The sequence below is a fragment of the Rosa rugosa genome, chromosome 7 (genome assembly GCF_958449725.1).
Source record: "Rosa rugosa chromosome 7, drRosRugo1.1, whole genome shotgun sequence".
Classification (NCBI taxonomy): Eukaryota; Viridiplantae; Streptophyta; class Magnoliopsida; order Rosales; family Rosaceae; genus Rosa; species Rosa rugosa.
In genome coordinates this window covers 19,829,558-19,848,414 of record NC_084826.1, presented here as the reverse complement: position 1 = coordinate 19,848,414, position 18,857 = coordinate 19,829,558, and the positions used below count along the sequence as shown (strand labels likewise).

At 39.2% G+C, this 18,857-nt stretch overlaps 1 protein-coding gene across 1 annotated transcript; it reads left to right on the top strand.

The window, feature by feature from the left end:
* The first annotated feature begins 527 nt into the window (after window positions 1–527).
* Window positions 528–6,919, top strand: LOC133723405 (calcium-dependent protein kinase 20-like). Its single transcript, XM_062150233.1, has 7 exons — window positions 528–1,842; window positions 3,474–3,617; window positions 3,728–3,880; window positions 4,675–4,790; window positions 5,183–5,350; window positions 6,282–6,506; window positions 6,636–6,919. Exons 1-7 carry the CDS (start codon window positions 966–968, stop codon window positions 6,726–6,728), a joined length of 1,776 nt encoding a protein of 591 aa, XP_062006217.1. The 5' UTR covers window positions 528–965; the 3' UTR covers window positions 6,729–6,919.
* The last annotated feature ends 11,938 nt before the right edge of the window (window positions 6,920–18,857 follow it).

The window sequence follows — 18,857 nt, the reverse complement described above, 5'->3', positions numbered from 1 at the left end:
GTTTTCTCTTTTATCCCTGGTGGATTCCAGAATCATTTGTTTAGATTTATCGCTTGTAAACCTAGTTATCATTCCGACTGCGTCATGTGGAGAGAAAGGAGACAGAGTGGCAGCTGTAATTGATTAATTGGATTGAGGGTAAAATGACCATTTGCTGTCAAATTGTGTAGTTGAGAATAAAAATCTCTTACTGGAGTAAGTGAGATAATTTTTGTTCATTTTGGTGCTTTTAGTCAAGGACCCTTAAAAAAAACCATTTTCAAGGTTGCTCACAAAGTCACAAGCATTTTGTTATTGGAAAGTCCTATATTCGACTCGCTCATTTTAAGCTTAACGCGGATCAACTGTTTTGGTAATTGAGGATAATAGAGGAGACTCAGGACTCAGGAGAGCCAAAGTGATGGTACGTGAAAAAAGAAAAGAAAATGATTATTTGTAAATTGAATATGCTACTCTTTTATCTCTCATATGCTCAACACGTAAGTATGGATTTGTAGCGACGTACGGTCACGATCTCTCTGTTACTCAACATGCAGAACGTGGATATTGCATCCCTTCAATTTTCGACATGAACCCAAATTCCAGAATCGCAGCATTTGATTCTTTTCGATTGCTTCTCATTCTTCTTCACGACTCTGCTACCCTGCATTTCCCGCACTTCCTTCTTCTTCTTCTTTAATTTTCTATCCTACGTACGCCTTTCATTTTATATTACAAACATTGATTTCTGAGATTTCCTTTTAAATTTTTCTCGTTGATTCGTGTTGGGCTCGAATACAAATAAATTTGGGTAGTTTCGAGACGCATGCTGTTGGGAGCAAAGAATCAGATCAAGCTAGGGTTTGCTCAGGTCCCTGATCTGAAGGCAGAGGTAGGGACTTGACTGATTAATGGCATTGGAGAAGATTGATTTGGGTGTTGTATTTTGATAGAAGGACCTCATATTGGTGTGTGTTTTTTATTTGATGGGGAACACCTGTGTCGGACCAAATCTCGGCAATGGTTTCATGCAATCCGTTACGGATGCCATTTGGCGAACCCGGCCACCGGAGGACCGGCTTCCTCCTCCAAATGAAGAAGGCAGTAGCAAAAATGACTCAAATTCGAATCCTGGTCCGTCATCCAAAGGTGGCTCTCAGGCTGATCCTAAACCTCCTGATGAGGCTCCTCCTCCAGTCCACAACAATCCCCCTGAGCCTGTGAAAATTGCTAATGATCAACCTCCGAAAGCGGAACCAACAGGAGTGAAGGAAGAGGACAGCAAGGCCCAGGAGGCAGAGAAAGCCAAGAAAGCTGCTCATATGAAGAGGGTTTCTTCAGTTGGACTGCAAATAGACTCGGTGTTAGGAAGGAAGACTGGCAATATCAAGGATCTTTATAGTTTGGGGAGGAAGCTTGGACAAGGCCAATTTGGGACTACCTTTCTTTGTGTGGAGAAGAGAACCAATAAGGAGTTTGCATGCAAGTCAATTGCAAAGAGGAAGCTGACTACGCAAGAGGATGTGGAAGATGTTAGGAGGGAAATCCAGATAATGCATCACTTGGCAGGACACCCCAATGTGATACAAATCGTTGGTGCTCATGAGGACGCTGTGGCGGTTCATGTTATAATGGAACTTTGCGCAGGTGGCGAGCTTTTCGATAGGATCATACAAAGAGGGCATTATACGGAGAGAAAAGCAGCTAAACTTGCAAAGATCATAGTTGGTGTTGTTGAAGCATGCCATTCCTTGGGTGTCATGCATCGAGACTTGAAGCCGGAGAACTTTTTATTTGTCGATCAGGAAGAGGAAGCGCCACTTAAGACAATAGATTTTGGGCTCTCAGTGTTCTTTAGGCCAGGTATGTTCATCCTTAGTACAACTTAAATTCATATACAGAATCCATATGAAACTGATCATTTGATGCTAACTTTGTTGGTTGGCCCTGTTATCACTAATATATACACTTTTGTCTTATATTACATATGGTATTTGGCTGTGGTAGAATTACCTCACTGTTGCTTTCCATTTATCAGTCTCGTTGCTATTACTTCATCGAGTATAAGATACTTGAACTTATACGTGTACCACTGAAATGTTTGTTTATATGGCCATGGCTCTCTTGTCTTAATATATGAAACAATTATATATACTTAATCAAATACATATAGTATTTGGTTGTGGTCACGTTCTCTTACTATATCATTCCATTTATTATCTTGTTGGTTTACTTCGATGAGTATGGTTGTTGAATTTATACTTCTAAACCAAAATGGTGGCTTTATGGAATTGACTATATGTGGTTAACTCTGGTTGTCTTACATTGACTACTTACAAGAAGTAATCTAACCTCATTAATTTGATATGTCAAATCTAAGAAATATTGGAAGTTGGAATCTTGCATAATGTTAGGTCTTATATATTCATCCAGCTGACCATCTGAGCAAAAATATACGGCCCAGGCATAAGCAACTTATGTGGCTATGTTTTTGGGATGCTATGCAAGATGAGAATCTAATGATCGAAAAAAAGGAGTTCTGTCAATAGGGATACTGAAGAGGTAAGTTTGTGAAAGTTGACAGCAGGGTAGATATCCTAGTGTTAACTGTTAAGAGATGGGGTCTATTGGAAGCAGGGAGAGGCATCAAGTGTTTCAACAATTCCAGAGGGAACGGATGGCATTATAAAATATTATACAAATAAGCATAAATGAATTGTGAAGCTTGAAAGATGAAGGATTTTGGTATAGTCTGATATGAATTCACTGTTTGTAATGATTTGAAATTGATTATCTTACCGTTCAGGTTAGAACTAGATTCCTTCCTTTTTTTTAATTTTTAATTTTTATCAGTTTAAATTTCAAGAGCCTACAAGTTTGGACATATTGGTGGCTAATTTTATTAACGCTTTCTTAATACTATGACTTCTCTTATGTTTCATGTATTTGAATATGTCTGGCAAAACAAAGGGTACTTGAATATGGAAGGAAAAATTAATAATGATACTATTTAGACACTTAAGCTCATTGGTGAAGCTGAAAATATGGTTGCTGGAGCAGACTGGCTAAGAAATATTTTGGCTGTCTTCAAAATGTAATTAAAAAAGAGTCATCTGCGCTTACATTCTATTTGAAGAGCAAAATAGATGTAACTGAAATATACAAGAGTTTTAGTCAAGAGCAATTCCTTTAGCAAAGGCATGCAGTTAGTTTGTGATATATATCTCAAATAATTGTGCTTTTGCAAAATGTGTACTGCCCTGTTGAAACAATTTTTCCCATGCCTGTGTAGTCAGCTGGCGCCTCTGCATGTTAAATTTTCCAGTAACTATCTATTGAGAATGTAATGTTTGCCTAAAGTTGTCATCCACGTAGTTTAGCTGTTGTCATTGCTTAATTATTGGAAGTTATTTGATGTTGCTTATCTCATCAATTTGCATGGCTACATTGAATGCTTTCAGTAACTAAATTCTAACAAAAACCCATCCTTTCAGGAGAAACATTCACTGATGTTGTTGGGAGCCCATATTATGTGGCCCCAGAAGTACTACGGAAGAATTATGGTCAAGCATGTGATGTTTGGAGTGCCGGTGTTATCATCTATATATTACTGAGTGGCGTGCCTCCATTCTGGGATGGTGAGAATATCATGATTATGACTTTGTTGTATTGATCATCTGATACTCATTAAAGTATAGCCATATAACAATTAGATCTAATGTAGTTTGCCTATGATGTTCTTGATCAGAAACGGAGCAAGGAATATTTGAGCAAGTTTTAAAAGGTGAACTCGATTTCATATCAGAACCTTGGCCCAGCATATCTGAAAGTGCCAAGGATTTGGTCAGGAGAATGCTTATGAGGGACCCAAAAAAGCGGATAACAGCCCATGAAGTACTTCGTGAGTGCAGACTTCTCTGCAATTTGGACTTCTTGTTGCAATTAAAAGTTTCATAATTTATGTTTTCATTACTCAATGATATCTGTGGAGATGTTTTTCTTGTGAATTCAATATATATAGCAAGGTGGTGCTCTGATGCAGCAATCTTATATGAACTCAAAGTCTGTGTCTAAGGGGGTAAAGTGGTTATAAATTTACTGGAAGTGATCAGTAGTAATCAAATGCAGCATAAGCAGGAGTATTATCATTCTTTTGCAAGCCCGAGTGGTTTTCTCTTCTCAAACATCTCGTAGAAAATTACCAATGACTTGAAAAGGCAGAGTATGAGATGCATTTCATTGGAGAAATTTCATTGCAGATTTTTCTTAATAGTTGTAGTATGCATATATTCATGGTAACTCTAGTGGAAAATTTATCAAATTGAGAAGCATCTTTCAGTCCAATTATCACATGGATCTTATCAAAGCCTATTACAGATTTGGTAGTTAATTTGGCTTCGACACTTTGTTGAAATTTACATAGCCTTGTTGCTTGTACATCATCCATTTACTGCCTTGTATGAATAAGAGGGTGTTTAGAGTTTAAACTCTCGTCTTCTTTTGTCCAAAAATAAAATTTCTTTGTACTTGGATAGATTTTTTAATTTTGGATGGGTAGATGATTGAGCACAAAATTGAAGGTAGAAAATGTTGATCTGAATGTCAGTTTGTTGTCGAAACCATTCATCCCTAGCCTGTTTCAGCAGTTGTTCTGTCTTCAGTCGTGGTGTTGAAGTAGCACTTGTCCTTTTGCAGGGCACCCTTGGGTTCAGGTAGATGGTGTTGCTCCTGATAAACCTCTTGATTCTGCTGTCTTAACTCGCTTAAAGCAATTCTCGGCCATGAACAAGCTCAAGAAAATTGCCATCAGAGTGAGTATTAATCATCCTTACTGTTGTAGATGTCACATGTCAAGTTTGCATACTTCGGACATTGCCAGGCAATTGTTCTGCAACAGTAATTTCCATTATAGTATGATCAAGTAAAACAACAAAGTTTTCTGTGGTTTACATGTCGAATTATTGTTACAAAACTAATGAACATGCACATCTATGTTTAAGATATCTATAAAAGCTTCAGTTGGAAAAAAAAAAAAAAAAAAAAAAAGGGAAATGAAGAATTTGGTTTGGTTGCTTCGGTTGTATTTATTAGTAGGGTGGCATAAAAAACAAGGTTGATATTATCATTGGGAGTCTTACATATTAATGAATGATGATTGTTGTGATGGTGGATTCTTTTCTTTGGGTGTGTGTTTGTTCTGCAGGTAATTGCAGAAAGCCTGTCTGAAGAGGAAATAGCAGGGCTGAAGGAAATGTTCAAGATGATAGACACAGATAATAGTGGGCACATCACCCTTGAGGAACTAAAGACTGGTTTGGAAAGAGTGGGTGCTGATCTCAAGGATTCTGAAATCACTTGGTTAATGCAATCGGTAAGCACTCGTTTTGGACCCATGAGAGCTTTATCCAGGCATAGCCAGTTATGGATCAAAGGAACTTTCTTGCATTCTTTAGACCAGTTTTTCTAGCTAAATTTATACTTCTGTTTTATCCTGAATGACAGTAGCTAAATTTTCTTGCTCTGTCTATTACGATTTTCTTTGTTATTTATTTTTGGCTCTTTGGTTTTATTGTTAATCTTTGTCTGGTTTACACTTGGCTGTACATGTGTAAGTAATTGAGGCCAGAAGAGGTTTAGGAGTGAATGAACTTCATTGGATCCATATCAGAGCTTTTTCTAGTCATGTAGTATAACCAGTTGTGGAACGAGTAAACTTACTCCAAAAAAAAAAAAAACAAATGAGTAAAACTTCCTTGGTCTGTTCATTTCCTTGGCTGAAAATATAGTTTTCCTTGTCCTGATTGCTAGTGGCTTGAGGGCTAAGATCAAGCCTCTAAATTCTTCATAACACTTTTGTTATCTGTTTTTGGTCTTTTTATTTTTTATCCAGTAAATCTTCCTTTGGTTTACAGTCTACACCTGTCTGTATTTGTATATGTAGATGAGGCCAAAACAGGTTGAATAGGGAGTGTCAATAGTACCTAAAGATATGTACATTCGTAGTCATACTAGATAAGGAAATACACATAAGACGACTGCTGTTGATAAATAAGCTGTATGAAGTAAGTTTAGATAAACTTTTGTACAGAGGACTGATGGCAGTATGAACAAGGGGATGCAAGTAGAGATAAAGTGCTAGTTTCTGTTCTTTGATTTCCATAGTATAGTATGACCATTTAAGTCGTGTCAATTACAAGATCACATGGCTGGATAATCCCAGGTGTAAAGGGTTGTAAAGCATTAATTGGTAAAATTCTGTTTTCAGATTGATGAATGGCTTTTCTTTTCTTCAAAATTTTTAGGCGGATGTAGACAACAGTGGTACCATAGACTATGGTGAGTTCATAGCAGCGATGCTCCACCTGAACAAGATCCAGAAGGAAGATCACCTGTTTGCAGCATTCTCATACTTTGACAAAGATGGAAGTGGGTACATTACTCGAGATGAGCTGCAACAGGCCTGTGAGAAGTTTGGTTTACAAGATGTGCAATTAGATGACATAATACGTGAAGTCGACCAGGATAATGTAATTGATCTCAACTGATTTCCCCACTAACCTGTTTGATATTCTTCGACTGTTTCTCCCCTTAAAACTGTTGCCGGTACGAAATTGTTCCGAGTAATTTGTGTTTGATTGACTTGTGTTCATTTTCAGGATGGTCGCATTGATTATAGTGAATTCGTGGCCATGATGGAAGACACCGGTTTTGGCAAGGGATTACAAACGAACATGAGTAGTAGGCATTAGTACCTGATCCTATTGTGCATTTGTGCCTAATCAACAATACAATCTATATAGTCAGTATGTACTAATATTTGCTTTTTCAGAAATTAGCAGGATTAGTAATGAATAGAGATCAGCCAGGTTTCAGGGATTGAAGAGATCAGTTAGTGCCTTGTTTCTCTAGTGCTTTCATAATTGTATTTAAGGTTTAGTTTCTTTTCAATGTCTTCATTCACTTAAAAAAAGATTGCAATTTATCTTTTGCTATTATCATTGTACTTGTCCTTTTGTTTTCCCAAAGTTTGATTTTACAAGAAGATAGTGTCTTTTTGTTTTTATTTTTTTATTTTAGAAAGAGACGAAAAGTTCTATTAAAGATAGAATTGAACGTTCTTCTTGAAACACATCAACCAAAATAAGTGGTGGAGAATGAAATTATACATATACTTCTTTTTGCCCCTGTCATTTGCTATGATTTACTGCATTGCCATTACTGCAAGGAACTCCATTTTTTTACACACACACACTTGAATCTTAGCAAAGAATCTACAGGCAACCAGCTCAAAATCTGGGAAGCTCTGGTACTGCGTCAGATACCTATTTATATGTACAGAAAGTTGGTTGAAATCATTCACCCTTATTTTTAAGGGCAAACTTAAGGAGGTACCAATTATATATCCAAAAGAAGGATGAAAGACACAATTCCAGTATTCCCGCCCAAGTTCTTACACATATGCACACATGTATCCAACCCTTTTCCCTTCTATAATCTCAACACATATCTTTCTTTTTGCTGGGACCTTTAAAAATTTTGTACGTGAAACTTCATTTCACTCCACTTTGAGTGAGTTTAATGTGAAAATGTTGTATTCCACTAATTGAATTCAATAATCATTTGTCAACAGGTAAAGGAACAACCATATGAAGTGTTTGGGAAAGAGCAAGATGATAGTTGGATCGCTAGAAGGAGCGCATGAGTTCTAAGTTCTTAGCCCTTTATTACCTTATTTCATCAAAGAGCCAAAGGTGAAGCTATACAGTGCTTCTGGAAGTTTTTGTTTGAGCCAAAGAACGTGCTGCACCTACTTTAAAGGAGTGGATTTTTAATATGTTGGATGTGTTGAATACGGACTAGATTGATCTTTTCTTCTTCGCTCTATGGTCTTTGTGGACTGAGAGAACAATTTAGTTTGGAAAGGTGGGAGCTTCCAACCAATGCAAATGATCAGTTGGTGTGCCAGTGCAGACATTGATTTTATTTTTAGTTTTGGTCTTTACTTTTGTGAGGTAACTCCTTTGTTTTGAATTGAGGGAAATTCAGGCTGCAATCATCCACTTTCAGTTTCAAGGCATGCATTGATTCTCCTGACCATTTACAAAAATCACTTGCAGATTGAGTTTTGAATCAAAAATTTATTTTGGATTTTGATTTCTGCTCTTTTTGTGGTTGGTTACTCTTTTGAGACAACTCCTTTGTGTTTTGATGAGGGAAACTTAGGGTGCGATTCCTAATATTAGATAAAGCAATATTAAAAATGAAAGCTCCATTCAATTTACTAGCAACTTTCTGACCCGCAGCATCGCGCGGGACAGCTTCCTAGTCTTCTTTAAAAAACAATCTTCTTTTCTTTTTCTTTTTTCAATATTTTTTACCATACATACATTGATTCGACTTGATTATGTTTTTGAATAGTTGGATTTACTTTCTTTTGATGAATATGAGGCTTGTCATTCATACAATTTTAGTTATTGGTAATCAAAGTATCAAACTACGATTCGACCAAAAAAGAAACATATATAAGTTAAATTGGTAGAGTAATGATTATCGCTCAATTTAGCATGTTGCGAATTGTTACTATTACGTTAGTTAAATATGTTAAAGAAAAAAATTATTCTGGTGCACAATGCCACAATTACATAATTTTGTGATATACTGAATGAATCACGTACCAATTTTGTAAAGGTCATGAGTTCGATTCTCATTGACATATGTAAGGGTGGGGGTGGGCTAATGATATTTTTTTTTTTAAATAATAAATCACATACCAACTTTGTATGCAAATTTATAATATCCTTAAATTCACTTTCTACAAGTAGAAGAAACTCAAAGAAAATGTGTTTACCTATGCGACTTTGCGAGAGCTAGTAATTAAACTATAAGGCTATGTAAAGCCCATTTAGCTAACTGGTGAGCCACTTTATTGGTGTCCTTGTAAAGATGATAGAATAAGGATCTTAGATGCTCTTAGAGGTGTTTGCTAATGTCCTCATAAGTCATAAATAGAGTCCAAACATGACCTAGGGGTCATCATGGGCCGGGCTAGTCTTACCCTAAATTTTAAGGCTTAGGGCAGGGTCGAACCAGGCATACTCAAAGTCAACAAAACATAGGGCTGGGCTGAGCCGGACCGAGGCTTCAATATGTAAGCCCTTACCCACCCTTAAGGCCCATCTCGTAAGGGTCAAAAGGGCCGAGCCAGGCCGGCCTTCCAAATAGGGTCAAATAGGGCTAACAAGGGCCGAAAGGGCCTTACTTTGTTTATCGAAAAAAAAATACATTATTTCTTTTTGGCAAAATGTGACTCCATGTTTGTATCCGTGGGTAACCCAAGATTCATTTTTTTGTTGACCCTATTTAAAATATACATACTTTTTGAAGTTACCTTAATAACATTTATAAATATTAGTTAAGTTATTGATTATCCCAAATCTCCCAAAATTAAATGTTGTTTAACAAAGAAAATAAATCTTCCTAAATCAATTACAAAATGATAAAGGGATGAGTTGTATGTGGATAAAAAAAGATGAATATATTTAGAAAATATAGAAAATACAAAATTATTAGGACTTGTTAGGGCGGGCTTAAAGGGATGGGCCGAGCTTAGCCCTTATGGAATGGGCTGGGCTTCATTTCCATGGCCCTTACCCTACCCTATTTGAAAAAGGGTCAGGCCGACCCGCCTTAGTGCAAGGGCCCGGCCGGGCGGGCTTGAAATCGGCTTAGGGCCTAAGGGCCAAATGATGACCCCTAACATGACCCATGCGAATAAATGAAAAATAAAACATGCACCAAACCAAGGGAGTCTGATTCAAATCGAAAAGGTCTAAGATCATGTTATATAGCGAACTGACTAGCCAATCTCCCCGCTAAAGCCTTTACCTGTCTAGATTCGTAAAACACGTTGAATAGTCAAAGAACAACATATGAGGAAAGAACCCTCTTGATCTCTAGCTACCACTTCAATTCCTCAAGCTCTATTAGCTTTGTCAAAAGCACCATCCAAATCAACCTACATGAGGACAAACACATCGTTTACAAGTCCTAACCCTTTTAGGAGGTCGAGCAGTGGCCCGAGGATAAGTGTCCAACCAAGCAGAAGCTTGGGAAGCAACCTCCCCTGGGTTAAAATGTTTCTTCTCCCAAAGGAGCGTGTTTCGTGCTTTCTAAATAGCCCATATGAGTACCATCAAACTATTAAATTGGCTATGGGCGTAGCTATCAACACACGAATGTAACTAGAATCGGAAAGAGTCTGTAAAAGAGCACGGATCCTGAGCCTGAATCCACCATGAATCCATAACGGTTGTAGTGAAGGGGCAATCTAAGTTTTGTGTAAACTTGTTCTAGGTTTTGGTACGGACTAACCTAGTCAGGATTGTAAAACAAGAAATTGAGGCCCATCTCTTTCTTTGATTCGATACGTGTCGAGCCAGGCTGTAACAATGATTTTTTGAAAAATAATATTGGTCTGTCTCAGTAGATTTCTCCTTGGAAGTTCAGGATCTTGGTTTTATATGCCTAGCCTTATGAATCTATATTGATACAATAATTATTGAGCACCGTTTGATCTTGTGCATAGTAATCGATTCTGTCTAATTTACATTTTTTTTTATGCTAATCTAATTATTTACATATTTAGTTTCCAAAAAGCAGAATATAACGTGCCACATTCAAAAGTCAAAACAGATTCAAATCCTGCTAAAATTTGATTTAATAATCAAATCTATTTCACTAATTACAATACACAAAGAAATTAATGCCAAAACTAAAGCAGTCACACCTTCAAGTCTTATTTAAAAGGGATAAGCAGTCTTATTTGCACGTAGACCCTAAATTTAATATGAAGTAAATTAATTCACGATCTTATTTCCTACAGATATTTTTTCTCGTATTCACACCAAAATGTAGTGACAATAAGATGTAGTATGGTGGGCTTAAGAGCAAAGACTTCAACTTTTATATGGCACTTGATAGTTATGTGATAGGATCCGCCCTTGAAATCCAAAGTGGCCCTGTGAGGTCCACTTTAAGAGAAATTTACCAAAAATTAGGCAGAACTATCCCTAAAGATGGACTACCCAAAACTTGCATAAACAAACATAATAGTTCTAATAAGCACAAATCTAACTACAAACTACTGGAGCTTACATGCTCCCCACAATAATAACTAATTTCCAACTAAATTTTATTAGGTCACATCCCCTTAGATCTCAATCATAAACATATACATCACAACACACAATCATTATATACATATCTCAAGTCAACTATATCATAATGACCACCAGTTCATCCCCTCTCTCCTGGTGCCACAACAACAACATCGGCCACCAGAACATCCTCTCTCTTCTTGCGCCTCATCTCCTACCAAGGCCACAAGCACATCCCCTCGATCGCTTCTAGTGCCTCATCATCAACAGTGGCCACCAATATATCCTCTCTCTTCTAGTGCCATAAATTGATATCACTAGTCCATCCTCTCTTTCCTAGTGTCTCCAACAACATAACACATGCAACCCAAAACAATTATAATAATTACAAATATAAAATTACCCACTAAAATCCATAATCCGACAAAAATTGGAAATCCAATCATAACTATAAGTCAATCCGAGAAACATAAATCGCGCATACACACAATTTTAAATATTTATCTCAAACCATAAATCGATAATTAATAAAATCAAATTAATAGCTGGTGTAGGAAATCAATCAAATGCTCGCAGAATATAATCATTTTTGAAAATAAATCGAATTCATGATACGAAAATTTATCTATAAGGATATTACTCGAATACGACACTCCCGTCAAAAATAAAATAATACTCACTAAATTCCGATTTAAAATGAAACTCTGAATCCTCATTTTACTAATTCATTGAAAATCCCGAATTATTAATTCACATAGGAATTGGCCCAAATTTTAATGGTTTCGTCAACTCAATAATTTGAATAACTTAAGGAAGAATTAGGACGATCCAACAGTCATATTTTCGAGGATTGGAACCTGAAATTCTAAAACTACGTAATTCCTATCGTTCACCAATGGCAACAAGTTCATGTATCAACATGTTCCTAACACTAAGCTCTACTTAACAAGCTAAAGCACAAGGCTAGAAATGGCAGCATTCCTGTTTGGCTCCAGTTTTGTTGCAGCTGGTCAGTAGTCACTTTTCTGTGCGGGCGTGCCAGCACCGTTCGGGTGCGGTCGTCGGGGGTGTCCCTTGACCTGACTTCTTTCGAGCGATTGTGGACGAGGAGAGCACCAACCTCGTCGTGGGAATCTTTGTGCCTCGTGGTGAGGACTTTTGCTAAGCTTCTTCAAAATCACACAATCGATACTCGACGTCGTAGATCGAGCAGAGCGAAAATCACTGGGAAGTGGGGAGAACTTGCTAAAGCGTGACTTTAGCTTGTCTAGTTTGCGAGGGCGTTACCCTTGCTTGGCTGGTTCCGTAACCGTTGTGGTCGCGGTACTACAGTAGGCTCCCGAGGAGACTAGGACCGAAGCACTTTGACAAAGGGTTTGGTGGCACTAACAGTCGGCTCCTGAGAAGACTAGGACTGGAGTGTGATCACCGGTAAGAGAAAGAGAGGGGTTCTCCGGAGAGACTTGAGTAGTCGTAGAGATTTATTGATGAATTGTCTGTCTTGTGTTACTTCGTCGTAGCCTCTATATATAGGTTATCAAGCCATAGTGGTTGGCTTTAAACAAATCATGATGGGTTAAGCACTTAAGCACTAATATAGAATCATGGTGGTTTAAACACTTAAGCACTAATGGAATCATGGTGGTTTAAACACTTAAACACTAATGGAATCATGGTGGTTTAAACACTTAAACACTAATGGAATCATGGTGGTTTAAACACTTAAACACTAATGGAATCATGGTGGTTTAAACACTTAAGCACTTATGGAATCATGATAGGTTTTCCCTATTGACCACCATGAAATGTAGTTGAATACTTCCCCACGTGCATGTCATATTCCTTAATTGAATGGAGTATGAATATTTGCATGGGCGTGCCTTTTCTTGCAGCTTGCATAATCTTCCATAATTCTGCAGGTAGGCTTTATTTAGCCTCTAAATAATATATTTTGAACTTGTCAACATTATATAGCTTGAGCGACTGACATTGGCTCAATTTCTCCAAGACACGCCTTGTCAGGCCAAAATGCTCATTTTTTATTCAAACATTGCCCCCCAGACCTCGAAGTCAAAGGTCTTCGTCTTGACTGAAGAGGTCTTGAATCAGCACTGCTCTTATAATATCGTTGCTCCAAACCCACTTGTATTGGCTTGACTGAAATTACTTGACTGATTCCATATAGGCCTCTAAATAGGTCATAAAGCTTGAATGCCACAATCTGTATTGCCTTTGTCATGAACTGACGCTTTCTTTGCCAACTTTATTGCCCCCCATGTATCTGATGTCTGGTATGCAGTGAATTGGCGAAACTTGGGCAGGTTGTAGGAGATCAGAACTTTAGCGTGCCCCTATGCGAAGGAGACTGCTTTTGATTGCGAATGAGGATCCTTCTCTTCCTTGGTGGTAGCTTTGCCATGTGTATAGCAGCAAGTATCTGCCTTGTTCGCTGGCTTTCTGTTGATTTTCTCAAATGTAGGTGTTGGAGCCGCTTCGCTGACTAGATCAAGTTTGATCAAGGCCTACAGTACTTCGCGAAATAAGATACTGAATAGCAAACTGTTTGCTGCCATTTAATCTTTCGCGAATCTTATGCTGAAGAGGATGATTGAATCATGGCTATCGACATCATGACATGTGACCAAGTGAACCCACCATACTTGCTGCAACTTTAGCATCTAAAACCGCATGGGTTTTAATCATGTTATTTTAAAAAACATCAGGCCACTACGCTGGGCCTACGGTTGTAGGGAAAGGTGCAATGCCATCTCTTCACCGCCGCTAAACTAGCAAGGACAGAGCTTCGAACCTTTTGGGACAGCGGCGGCTGGGGCCTGAAGAACTCCCCAGGATCTGGGAAGCCATTGTGTTCCTTCGCCGAGAACGTGCGGTCAATCCAACTCAGCTCGACACTATAGAGAAGCTGTTGAAAGACCTTGACGTTGCCCGCGCTTGCCAATCTACCGCGGAGGCTCGAGCTCGTGCGGCCCGCGTGGTACGGAATAACCTCGCTAGTTAAATGGAGACTCTTCGCAGCACCTTGAATGATCGGGCCACTCGCATGGGGGAGATAAGGCTCCAGAAGTTAGACTTAGAAGCCCAGATCTGACATCTCCAAGCTCGTTTGGCCTATGTGAACAACGAGCTCAGTGCGGAGGAAGCCCAACTGGACGCTCCCTTGGCTGCCTCCGAAGAATTGACTTGCCGCTTGGCCCAAGCTGAAGAACGAGCCTTGTTGATTGAAAACGGGGCCTTTGCTGCAGGCCTCCAGGTTTAGGTGCTTTGTGTGAAGCTTGATTTTGCGGGCCGGCCACTTTAGGCCTCTTATGACTTAGAGCAAGTGCAGTGGTGTGGTTTTGCCCGGCTGCCAGCAGTGAAAAATGACGTGTTGCCCAGTCAAGCCCAAAATCCAGCCTCCACCGGGCCCTTGATAACCAACCAAAAGATGGCCTTTCTTGACCGAAGCCAAGAAAAAAGGCAACTCCTTGACATTTTCCTTGACCAGCCAATGCTCTGCCAGCTTGTGCATTCCCCAAACGTGGGTGACATCTGTGGAGAGAGAAGAGAGCTGCGACTCGTGGAAGAGAGCCATTGGTCCACTTTGAATTCTGATTGCAATGGTCAATTAATCTCAGCCCTTCATTTCAATTAAATGGGCGATCCTACGGTAAACAATTAACATGCAGTGTGTGTGTGTGTATATATATATATATATATATATATATATATATATATATATATGAACAATCTTGACCGGTTAAGAAAAATAACGGGTGGAAACCCATGTCCAGTGGCAGTGAACAGTATCTTGACTGGTCGAATTCTTGACTTCTTGACCTTGACATTTCTTGACTACGGGTGAACTTGCTCTTATAGTAGTGATTTCCTTAGGCCCAATTGTAGTACAAAATATATATATATACATATATATTCTTCTTGTAGTACCGACGACATCTTTATTTCTTAACTAATATTTATTTTTTGGATCCACTTGCTGGCCCTAACTCAAAACTCTTGGTTTTATCTTCTTAATGAGTCTTTAACTTCGCATTAATTAACTGTTGAAAACAGTTGTGAGAAGATAATATTGAAAATGGAACAGTTAGCTCCTCGAAAACCGTTCGGTTCCCCCACGCGCCAATAATCCATTCTTTTCCGAGATTTAGGGCAATTTAATCAAGATTTACTGACACTTAGTTTGACTCTTCTCTTCGACTGTCCATCCAAGGGTGGAGATTTGCATGCCCTGTTCCTATAAATAGGTGCATTCTGGGGATGAGAACGTTCAGGCCAAAAACCTTCCTCTGAGTTCCAGATCCTCAACAATGGCCTTTCAATCTTTGCTTCTCTTTCTCCTTCTTCACAAACTTTCGCCTCATGAAACCATTCTCAGCCTCTAGACTTTAGGCCTTATGACGAAATCTCAAGCCTGGACTAGGCCTTATGGCTTAATCTCAGGCAACCCCGTGTTTTTTACCTTTGACAGCCTGGATGGAATGTATAGGCTTTCAGGGGTTAAGAAGCACGGGGAGCTCCATTAGTGTGGGATCTCCGGTCATGCGAGATCATCTTTGTTAGAATCCCACACGCGGAGCGAAACGGGGAAGGGAGGAAGGCCACTTTGTGGTTCGTCTTTCCTCCTCTGTTTCCTTCCTTCTGGACCCGGCCCGTGTTGTGCCCTCCAGATGGAAGGGGCTTTGGTTCTCACCTCCTTCTCCCCCTCTCTCTTCTTGACAGAATCTTGGAGGGATGAGAAGGGATGGACTCTTTGAAGGAATGGGTTCAAGCTACAAAATGGCTGTTCCCATACTTCACGTCCAACTAATGGTGGTCACCAAGGCTAAAAAGGGTGCAGAGACTCAAGCCGATATTCGGTTCCTTCACTCTCTGCCCTCCCGGAGATAATGGTGCGGCTCAACCCGACGTTGGATTCCATAGCTACTTCCAATTGAGGGGGCTTGGAGGCTCCATTTTCTTTCACTAGAGTCTTCCCTTCTCATGGATAATGGCGTGGCTCAACCCGATGTTTGGTTCCTCAATTGCTTCCATTTGAAGAAAGATTCAGAAGATATCCGAAGATTCATGTTTTGTATTTTAGCCACATTTGGCTTTGTAATGAATGTACTGCTTTTGGCCGCAAAGCCACTTTATGAATACAATAATATTTTCTTATCTTGATATTCAAATATCCGTGAGGAGCCAATAATTGTGTCTCGCAAGGCCCCAAATATAGGCCCCCATAGTTGTATATTGAAAATAATATGAACTTTTAAAATATGCTCCGCGTCAAAAAGAGCCTCGCGGCGAAGGTTTTGAGAAAATCCACACCTCGACCCTATTTTCCGCGAAGGTGTTTTATCTGCGAGAGAAGAGACAAAGCTAAAAAAAATTTCGGGAGCCGCTGACTCGGTTTAGTATAGTGTAGTGTTGCCCCCCTAGTGTTGATAAGCGTAGCGAAGAAACAATTATGGGCCTCGAAAACAGGCCTTCATGAATGGGCTTCGCGAGTGTAGGAACACTAGAATTTCCCCTAGGTCTTATGCGAAGAAACCGTCTACGACTCCTCCGAGTCCCATGTCTTATGCGAAGAAACCGGCTAATAAATTAATCTCTAAAAATATCTCAGCCACAAATCAAGATATAGTAAGTTCTTGATACTTTTCGTGGGCTCATTTCACTCGGAATTCACCTCTTGACTGTACTCCATTTGCAGACTTCATGCAACTACTTTTTGTGGTGGATATTTTGCGAAGCTTAGGAAGCGGATTTCGCTGTGCTCCAAAGTGTTTCGCTCAACTATTTCTGTGACGCCTGTGGGCCTTTGGGATGCTTTGCGAACAAACAGGAGAGGCCTCCAAAATGATAGCTTCTCCAGAAATTCTTTGAGGAGAAATCTTCTCAAGATATATCGGAGTAAGGAGAAATCTTCTCAAGGTAGATCCGAGTGAGGAGGAATCTCTTTGAGCTTGGTGAAAATATTCCTCGCGAAGACTTCGCTGGCTTTTTGGATCGACTCCGCCTTAGTGTTTCGACTCCTCAGTAATTTTTGGATCGCACTAATGGAATCATGGTTGGTTTAAATGATGAATTGAATAAGTAGCTGAATTCAATAAGACATTGTGAATCAAGATTTAGACATGCGGCCCAAGTATAGTCGCCTAAACACAAATTTTCTTTCAAATCCTTTGGGCAACCTTACTGAAATGGCCAGGTGGGGGAGGGCGAACAAGAGAGGCAGAATCCATTTTGGCATGGGCTACTCCCACATAGTGGTTTAGGCCCATTTGCATGCGCTTCTGGATTTAAGAACCTGTCATGAACGTTGTCCCCTTTCTAGACATCATTTCACACATGCTATACTTACTAAGATGAGAAATGTCATAAGTGTGAAGACAGTTCAACAAGTGTTAATAAAAGCCGCCCTTAACCTTAAGGGACCTGAACTAGGCACCAATAAGAAGTTTAGGCCAATATTAACAAAAGAGACTTCACCTATTCTGTTATGATTTACAACCCCTTACCAACCTCAACTTCTTAATAGTGGTGTGATTTACATGGAAATTTTTCAATCCCCGGCAACGACGCCAGAAATAAATAAGTGTTTCCACCATTCGCCGCCTATACAAGATCACGGGGGAGGCTATCTATGCTTCACTCCAAGCTCCGATGTATCAAAATTTGTAGGGTAAAAATCCTTCCTGTGAGAGCTTGTAGGAAAAGAACAAAGATACTTCGTGTTGAAGAATTTGGAGGAATTTGGCTCGTGAGAGGGGTAATCTTGCCCCCCAAGTATCCTTGTTGGTTGGCGAAGCATGATCTTCAATTGCAATTTTGGAGATGAAGATGAGTATAGATCGGCTTTGTTACCAACTACCATATCATAGAACATGGTGTCTTCAGAATAAACCACGAATTGGCTTTTGCATTTGACCACTTGTTGATCTGAATTCTCCACATCAAGAGCTTTAAAGAACTTGAACTCCTTCATATGATTTTTGAAACCAATAATCAAATTATAATTATCATAGATTGGCTCCGCATCGAGATCAAATTTAGAATCACCAAAATTTGATGAATCGATCTCTTCTTCGAAAATAGGCATATCAAATATTTGTTTGCCTCTATATTCTTTCTAGGCATCATATTGAGATGCCTCTATGGACTGTTTAGTATCATAGACAAATTTCTTTTGCAAGAAATTTGGAGCTGGATAATTGTAAACAAGAGTTAACTTGTATTGATGATACTCAAATTTACAGTCACGAAGGACAACTTGGCCACTAGAATAATTGTTTTGGCCATTCATGCAACGTGGGTTGTAGATGTGCCCTCCACATATATCAAAGCCACCGCTTGGCCTTGAAGAATATATGAAGAACTTCAAGTTGAATTGTTTAATAAAGCCACAGATTGGCTTCTGTAGACCACAACTTAATTGATAATTAAGTTGGCCATGGCTTAATTGATTAACTCCACCATGACGTCCAGCATGGCCAATGCTAAATTGATGATAGTAAGGTGGGCCCTGTCCTTGACCATTTGCATGATCATGATGACGTCCAGCCACCATATTCCATCTTGATTGATAATTGAGCGGGTCATGTTGACCATGCTCTTGACCCTTTGTATGGTCATGATGACATCCAGTAGCAGAGTCATAATTGAATTGATCATGAACTTGCTTCTTTTGATCAAATGGATGATCATGGGCCATATCTTGCC